We start from the raw sequence: 9,541 nt of genomic DNA, 5'->3' as shown, positions 1-9,541 counted from the left end.
ACAATTCATTATTTACTTCATCTATTCACCTTGCAAATTATTTCTATTTAGTACTAACTCAGGTTTACTGTACGTGAGGTGCAAATGAACAACCGTATCTGCTTGTCGTTTATGCAAAGATATCGTGTGTGAATGCGTTTTTTTTTTGTTTTGTAATTGCACTGTGATGCTGTTTTCAAATTGAGACGTGAAAGAATGAGAGAAAAGCCATTTATTTCACCTTTAACATTTTTTTTTTTATTACGGACAAATGAAACCAAAAAAGGTATAGTGACACAAAATTACCTGGCTGCAAGGAAAGAATAGGCCAGTATCAAAAAAAGTAAAAAACAAACTAACAAAAAAATGCAATCTTCATCAAACCAAATAGCTAAAAAAAAAGAAAAAAAAAAAAAAAAAGGAAAGAAATCATGTAGTTATATGCAAAAATGATCTCATTTTGTTCATAAATAGATAGGAAACCTGTTAAACAATTAAATAACTGATGGGTGACTTGCAAAAAAAAAAAAAGTTGGTAACTATTTAAAATAATTATAATTACTGGCTTTACAAATAAAATAACTACAATTGGCAGGTTTGTACACAAATTAAAATGTCTTAAACGTTATTTCTTTTACCAAACTAAAATATTATGCTACAGTGAAAGAAAGAAAAAAGCTAAATGATCAAATGCATTTTTTTTCCCACAAAACTTAAGGATGAGATCAACACAATATAACACCTAGCAAAGCTACTAGAAAACTATAGACCCACTGTTGTTTTAAATGTGTGCAGAAATATCTCACATTGAGCACGGTTTTAGTTTACCTCTAAATGTTGCACTGGTATGGATTGATCAGTCAGACCAGGCAAAAAAAAAAAAAAAAAATTGCCCTTAAATGAAGGTCTTTGTTTTAACACTGGGGGCTCAATTCCTGTAAAAGCTGTCCCCATTTTCCATCCATCTAAAATGTACAACCTGAGATAACAAACAAAGCCAATCAAAATCCTGAACAAATTTTGTTTCATAAAACACGCCTGTTTGGAAAATTTTACAAACAAAGGCTCAGGTCAGGGGTTTTTCTGCTCATTTACAAGGTCAGAGCTGCAGTTCGCGGATCCCAAATGGAACCGCAGGTCATAAAGTTTGTAATGGTTTTGAACCATCAATTTTTATTTGATAATTCACCAGTGAGAACAAATTTAATGCAAGATTGTGTTTGTTTGAATCACTCCTCTAATATCTGCACAAGCTGAACAATTTTTCAACACACATGCACACGCACACTCACACACACACACACACACACACACACACACTCACCCACACACACTCACCCACACATGCACTCTGTTGCTCACATCCCAGCACACACTCACAGGATACCATTTAAAATACAAATTAATTAATTATAAGTCATATTAAAGAAGAAAAAATATCTGGACTTCATTTTTTCCCCAATTTGATCCCCCAAAAAAGTGATATTTACAATCACACTGTGACAGATTATTAAAGACCTATTAAAGTCTTTAAAAATTACAAAAAAAAAGAAGTTAAATGTTTTTATCTATTCACCTGTTTCTCTTTTTTTTCTTTTTCTGACTTTTACTAATATCCTTTCACAGAGCATAAGATGGACCTACAATAAGTTGTTGGTCTTTAATGACTTCATCATAAGAGTATTTCTCTACAGTACAGGACCTGTTATTGGCAAAAAAAAACATTGTAGCAAGCAAGAAATAAAAAAAATTAAAATAAAAAAATAAAAAAAATAAATAAAAAAACAAGGGCATGAGAAAGTAATCAAGAAGAGGAACATTTTCCTCTATTTTAATTAAAGCTCGTTTGCCCTGAGGGCCAGTTTTATGGTAGTTTGTTTATTTTTTTCCTTTAATATATCTATGTTTTTTGTTTTTTTTAATTCAGAGAAAGTAAGAGTGCTCTGGAAGGTCTCCAGTGGGAGGCCTGTACATTTTAAGTGCTTGGCAAAAAATGAGAGGATCACTAGTAGTCTTCAGAACACGCGTACACATCCTTCTAAAAACGAATGAAAATGACACTGAGTGAAAACAGAAGGTGACGGAGGGGGGAAAAGGGTGGAGAGGTGTAGGGTACTCCCTGGTGTTGTTTCATCACTTTTTGTCACACATCGTCTTTTTTGTTTCTTCTCCATTCACTTCAAGTGAGGTAGAGTGGCTTGTCCCTGCCTATCATGCTGCCACTGCAAAAACAAACAAAAAACCCCCAATGTTATATATACTTGAAACCTGACAACATCCATAATACATACACAAAAAAAATATAATCATTCACCTACAGATCTTAATATTCATATTTTATGCTGTCCAAACTACTCCAGATGGAAACCTATAAATGTGACTCTTCTGGTTTCGGGCTTTTATACGAGTCTGGACTTTCTCGGTCTGTCAGTTTCACCGTCGCTCATTTAAACACAGTTCACAAATAGGCCATTAAACACAAAAATTTCAAAAAATACACTACATACAAACAGGCTGCAGTGGCAATACAGGGTCTGGTGCTGCTCTATTGCATTAACACACAGGTGTATCAGATGTATTGATAGTTAAATATATCAGCTGGCATGCTGAAAAAGCACAGTGTGGATTTTAGTTGCAGCTGCCTAAAGTCTGTCTCAGGTTTGTCTGGTTTCAGCACACACCACGGGTCTGCCCTGAACTGCCAGTTTCATAAAATGGTAAAAAAAAAAGAGTGCTATGTTATTATTTGACATGCCATTATTTTTAACTCGACTCGATAGCTTGTAATTTAGAAGCGATTTTTAGGACGCTCCAACTTTTAGTTCTGTTGAAATAAAACCTTTACGCTACAATTATACAATTCCGTGCTACCAAGTTAGTGGCAACAATTTGAGGATCCAAATATGAATATGATGGTCAGGTGTCCATAAATCTTTGGACATATAGTGCAGTTTTAAGGATAAATAAATTGTAATACACTGACAGTTTTTCTTTCTTTCTTTTTTTTTTTTTTCTTTTTTTTTTTTACTTCTAATCATTAAACTTTTACACAGTTACAATTGACATACACAAAACTATAAAGACAAATATTAGGACAAATGATTTTTCCATCCATTTGTGAATAATCCCTATATTGTTACCACAAATTTGGAGGCACACAATCGCACTGGATGTCTTTTGATGCGGTAAAATTGCATTTTCTCTTCACTTGAGCTATGTGGCCTAAACCAGTTCCAGCTCTTGAGATCTTGAGTGGCCTGTTATAGAGCTCTGACCTCAACCCTAATGAACACCTTTGAGATGAATTGGAACACTGACTGCACCCCAGATCTCCTCACTGTGCAGCAGTACCTGACTTTACTGACATCCTTGTGGCTGAATGATCCCAAATCTACTGAAACAAAAATCTAGTGGAGCATCTTGTCAGAAGAGTGGGAGTGATTATAACAGGACTACATGTGGAATGCGATGTTCAAAATACCACATAAAAATAGTGTATTTATTTATATAATTAAACAATAACTTACTGTCTTTTAACTAAAGAAAGTATCCTTATGTGCACTATTGCATCTAAACTGTTAAACACACAGTGAATTTCAACTGAAGGTAACCAACATGAGGTACAAAATGAAAATTCAGCACCATTTAAATGTAATAAAAAAGCTGTACAGTGCAGCATTGAAGACGTTTACTATAAAGACACGTCCTCTAGATATAAAGCAAATCACTGCAAAATTCACGGAAAAGAGAGCCAAAGAGCTGGGTTATGAATCTGATATGAGAGCTTTATTTACGAGTAACTGGAGGGGAAAAAATCTCTCACACACACACACCTGCAGTGGTTTCCTCCACACTCCCGATTGCAGTACTCACTGTCCCAGTCAGGGTTCTGTCCCACTGGGTTTGGAGCTCCAGGAGACTGAGAGCCTCCCACAGTCTTCTGATATTCTGACTGTAAGTGAGAGAAGCCCTGAGAAAAGAGAAAACCAGACACATCTTTGTTAACTATTACCACTGGAGAAACTACAAATTTTTATTACTTTTTTTCTGCTATCAAATTCTCTAAAGTAATGAGCAATTTAGAAACACAAAAGAAGAGAAAATGCAGCTACAGTTTGACATTCAATTTTCTAACTGTAACCTCCTCCCTCGGCCTTAAATGGGTTTTTTTTCTCCTTTCTAGCGGTTTTGCACAAATGTGCTAAGCACAGAGAGACAGTTTCTAAAATCAGGCCGTTTCACTCGGATTCACACATTGCAGGTCTCTGCTGATTCAGATGACACCTCAGTATACACCTTCATCTCACAAAACAACACAGCGACCGAGCACGCTTCTGCCCCGAGTCAAAAACATCACACCTCATTACAGCATGCTGTAATCACACACCACTGGAGATCTGGATTTCTCTTCACTTCAGCTAGTGTAAGGGGCTGCTCAAAGATTACGTTGTTAGATGCTTTGGTTTTAAAAAAAAAGTTAATGTGAAGGCAAAACTAACCTGCTGGCCTGGGGCAGGGGAGTGGAGTGAGGCCTGAAGGCCCATCTGGTGAGAGATGATTGGCTGCGACTGGACCTGCTGCATGCGGATTGGCTGGTTGAGGAGTGAGCCCTGGTGCAGGGAGAGCTGCTGGTGGAGAGGGGGGCTGATTTGGAACGAGGCCGGAGGGGAGGCACTGAGTGCGGGCAGCATGGCCGAGCGGGGCAGCGCATGCCGAGGTGCTCCGGCCGCCGCGTAACTCTGTAGGTCAGATAGAGGGAAGGGATTTGGGCCCAAATAGGGAGAGGAAGGCTGAGGGGGCACACTGTATAGTGGTGGGTTCGGGGGCATCATATGGGATGAAGGCTGGCTAGACTGGGCACTTTTACTCTCCACTGGGTCATTGTAGGTCTGTGAGGACAGAAGAACAAATGAAACAGAAATGAAGAAAAAGATATTCATAATTATATAATATATTATGCTGCATGTTACAGGCAGATGTGTTGTAAGCGCGATAGACAATGCAAACAGAATAAAATGCATGCTTTTGTTAGATATAATAATGTAATGAGATTGTATAAAAACGCTGATGAGACCATTTGTTGATGAGCTGATGCTAACTATAAAAAAGCTACACAATCACAGTGAATTGTGTGCTCCAAATAGCTGCCGTTTATTGTTTACTCATTGGCAGCGTTTATAATGTATGATAAAAAGCTGGTACTTTCATTAGCTGTCATAGTAACTGGCATGAACTGGCGAGTGTATGGAACAGTGTGACAGATGTGATCGATATCAAAATACTAGCCCGAGGAATGGAGTGATGCATGTTCAAAAAATAAATAAAAAACCCACAGAGAAACAAAAATGAGGAAATTATGTGAGTGTGGCTGAGTGTTTGTGTGTTTGCGCGTGTGTGTGTGTGTGTGTGTGTTTGACAGAAGTCACCTGCTTCTAGAAATTTCCAAACAAATCCATCTCAGAATTAAACAACGGGGCTTGGAAGTGCTCCAGGAAGTCGTTTTTTTTTATATTGCTATGCCACACCATCACTTAAAAACCTCAGGTTTACACAAACCCCTCAGATGAATAGATATATGGACAGAGGATACATTTCATTTTATTCAGTTAAGCACCTCATATGTCACAAAACAGATTTTGCAAACAAGATGAAGTTGTTTTTTTTTCCCTCGCAAAAATTCGCAGCCATTTCTTTTTCATGTATTTACAAGCAGGCTAAAAGACCACACAGCAATCTCGAGTTTTTAAAGCAGTTTAGCCCATGTGTCTGGAAGAAATGCTAATATCTCGTTTGACATTTGTATTATGCCTGAAGAGGGAGGAGGGCCTCCTTTTAAAAATGGCTGCTTTCACTTGGCTCTCATAATCACCCAACATACATTTATCGAGACAAAACGCTCACAATAACGTATTAACGTACAAAATGCCGCCAGGTGCATACCCATTCCAAGAGCCGCATAAAAGCTAGCTTCTTCAGGCTGCGCACAATCATTTCGCTCTTTCAGTTTAGTTCAAGTACGCTCTCTACAAGCCTTCTGAAGAGATATATGAAAAATAACATCCTTTAAGAACAACGGTGATTTTCTCTACATAAATATATGTTTCGAGCCTTGAAGACTTGAATGTGCTGTGAATTTGGTGGTTTATTTCATTTTTTTTCCCCACCCCTATTTTTCCCCCTTTACTTTCTTTCTTTTCAGTGCTTGCTAGTTCACTGATGCATCAATCAAAATGTCTGCGAGAAACAGATTTTGACGAAATATTTAATTATGTGAGACGAAGGACGAGAAAGGCGTTTAATAGGAGCTGCTGAGGGAGGAGGCTTGATGAATACACCATTCATAGCTTAATCAAGCCTCTTGTTTTGGGCCAAAGAGCTTAGAGAGAGAGAGAGAGAGAGAGAGAGAGAGAGAGAGAGAGAGTGAGAGAGAGAGAGAGAGAGAGAGAGAGAGAGAGAGAGAGAGAGAGAGAGAGAGAGAGAGAGAGACGAAGGTGTTTAGCATGAAAATGCAATTTGCGTTTTTGAAAAGGAAAACAATGGCTGTGAAATTAGGGGTATGAAAATGGTGTGTTTTATTATGTAGATGAAAATATGCAATAAAACAATCCATTACACAGATCCTTTATGAACTATCCTGAGATGAAACGCTTTCAGAAATTAGAAAAGAGAAATAAGCGATCGATCTATGGATTATGCTCGGTTTTGCCATTATGAGATTGAGTCATATATCAGTTCATGAAATCTAATGGATGAGTTGGGAAAAAACTTCCCCCTTAACCTTAATGTATATTGTATAGAAATCTTATAGAGAGAGAGGAATATTGCATCAAAATGTAAGCTAATGCTGGTTGCGCCCCCCCCCCCCCCCCCCACACACACACACACACACACACACACACTCACTCACACACGCACACACACACTCACACACACACACACACACACACACACACACACACACACACACACACACACACACTAAGGGGGCTGTTTGGGGTCTAATTTTGCATGGTGGTGCATCTATGCACACAGATACACACACACACACGCACTCCCTTGACAGCCCCTCCCAGGGGATTCTCTTGAATTTCTCCATCTAATGTATAATATAGCTCATCCCCATCACCACTGACCCGTACATATCAAAGACATGACCCCCTCCTCCTGCTGTTACCTTGGAAACCAGGCTAAGCTCGGTACGCTGCCAGGGCCTTCAGGTACTCCTTCTTAGCCGCTTCTGTTTTTCTCTTATACCCCTGAGAGACAGAGAGAAAGAGAACACAATAGTGGTTAGACTACACACCCACACACACCCACAGAACAAGTCTTTAGCCATTTGACCTGAGCCAAGGCCGTGGTCAGTATGATGTCAACCACATTAGATGCTCAGTGTCAAACATATAATATATACACATACATACATATATGTGTGTGTGTGTGTGTGTGTGTGTGTGTGTGTGTGTGTGTGTGTGTGTGTGTGTGTGTGTGTGTGTATATATATATATATATATATATATATATATATATATATATATATATATATATATATATATATATATAAAATAAGCTCCATCACAGGAGTGTAATTTTATCAAACTGCGTCTTCCCAAAAAATAAAAAATAAATAAATTCCAAGACAATGCAAAAGGAAATCAGTTTTAAGAGTCCATTAAGGAGGAACATCGTTCTATCAGAGTTGGTGTCACATCAAAGGAACGAAACTAAGAGAGAGAGAGAGAGAGAGAGAGAGAGAGAGAGAGAGAGAGAGAGAGAGAGAGGGGGAGAGAGGGATAGAGGGAAGGAAAAAGAAAGAAAGAAAGAAAGAAGAAAGAAAGAAAGAAAGAAAGAAAGAAAGAAAGAAAGAAAGAAAGAAAGAAAGAAAGAAAGAAAGAAAGAAAGAAAGAAAGAAAGAAAAAAAGAAAGAAAGAAAGAAAGAAAGAAAGAAAGAAAGAAAGAAAGAAAGAAAGAAAAAAAGAGAAGATGGCAGGGTTTAACAGGGAAGGCAATCTATAGCGACGGAATGAAGCCGGAGAAATGGCGAGATTGGAATGTAGGCTAATGTAATGGCATGTCAATCATTTTCCCTGTTTGCAAAAAAAAGAAGAAAAAAAGGGTTTTGCTGTGATATTGAGAAGGACAACAGCATGACTTTAGCTGATGAGAGAAAATATGGACAAAAGTTGCAGTCGGGAGGCAGCAGCAGCAGCAACATGGTTTAATTGATGAGAAAAACAAGATTAAAGTGATGAGCGTGGCAACAACGTTTAAACTGATGAAGAAGAAAAAAAAAACACTGGTGCAGTTTCTCTCTAGGGAGCTTGTTACAGCGTGTGCGGGTAAAAAAAAAAAAACACACACAAAAAAAAAAAAAAAGGAGAGCAACATGATTTAAACATTTACATATGGCTGGAGCTGACTTTGACCGCTATGCTTTAGATAGAATTACCATTAAGCTTTAATAGCATGCGCAGCGCTACAGGGAAATGCACACAAACTCTCGACAAGACACAAATGCACATGTAAATACACCCAAACAGATGCGAGTGATGAACTTCAACCTCACACTGCACATACACACTGGCCTGTGCTCACTATAATAATGTCCCCTATCTCTCTCTCTCTCTCTCTCTCTCTCTCTCTCTCTCTCTCTCTCTCTCTCTCTCTTTCTCTCTCTCTCTCTTTTTCTCTCTCTTTTTCTCTCTGTCTCTTACACACACAAACACACACGCACAGAAACATCTGTCTAATCTGATTATGGAAGAGAGTCAGAAAGCTGAAAGTAGCAGACAGCAACTGCTGAGGTTAAGTTAAAGGCCATCCAATTACTGACTTCTTTCATCCGCTGCGTACGAGCTCTTCCTAAAAAACTGAGGCCAAACGGCAAAAAACAAACGTCATCGAAACCTCGGCGCTAACGAGATTATTAGTGTTAAGCGATGATAACGCGGGCCTCGAAGTTTGAGTCCCCGCGTTGCTGACAGTTAAATATTGAACGAGGTTGTATGGGCTTTTGTAATAATGAACTCTCGAGGAGCTCCCGGCAGCTCGGGTTTCAAATTAATTTAACCCGAGCTAATGAGTGGCTCTAACGACAGCGACTCTTAAATAAATTAACACGCCTAAGGATTTCTAATTATTCCAAAGTGAGCGGATTCATTAGCAATTGAAGCCGTCACAGAGAGAGAGAGAGAGAGAGAGAGAGAGAGAGAGAGAGAGAGAGAGAGAGAGAGAGAGAGAGAGAGGTCTCGATGAATTAGAACTAACGAATGGGGGCCTGCTGCTGGCGTGAACGAGCACCATGTTGCCTTCTTAATCCCGACATGGCAGGTGGCCCCTCAGCAGAATTAGCTGGTAATTGTATCTTAATGAAATGTTCTTGTTTGATAACCGGTTAATTATGGAAGACAATAACTTGCGGAACCTCCTGACATGAAGAAAGGGGTGTATACCCTCAGGGGGGGAGAGACAGAATGAGAGAATTAAGGAGTGAGACAGAGGGCTTGATTTGTGCTTGCACTAGTTAGGTAGTGCAGAGCCGGAGAGCTCGGTTTCAGGGGATGCC

General features: G+C 38.9%; 1 protein-coding gene across 1 annotated transcript in view; it reads right to left on the bottom strand.

The window, feature by feature from the left end:
- Positions 1-210: 210 nt before the first annotated feature.
- Positions 211-9,541, bottom strand: part of tox2 (TOX high mobility group box family member 2) — a 109,956-nt gene continuing 100,625 nt past the window's right edge. Inside the window, 5 exon segments of the mRNA XM_083530232.1 lie at positions 211-2,201; positions 3,813-3,949; positions 4,479-4,868; positions 7,154-7,168; positions 7,170-7,235. Of these exon segments, the coding sequence (XP_083386358.1) occupies positions 2,159-2,201; positions 3,813-3,949; positions 4,479-4,868; positions 7,154-7,168; positions 7,170-7,235 (651 nt within the window). The 3' untranslated portion in view covers positions 211-2,158.

Source organism: Silurus aristotelis, assembly GCF_946808225.1.
Source record: "Silurus aristotelis genome assembly, chromosome: 2".
NCBI classification, from domain to species: Eukaryota; Metazoa; Chordata; class Actinopteri; order Siluriformes; family Siluridae; genus Silurus; species Silurus aristotelis.
Note: the sequence above shows the minus strand (reverse complement) of the source record. Positions and strands in the feature narration are given on the sequence as shown.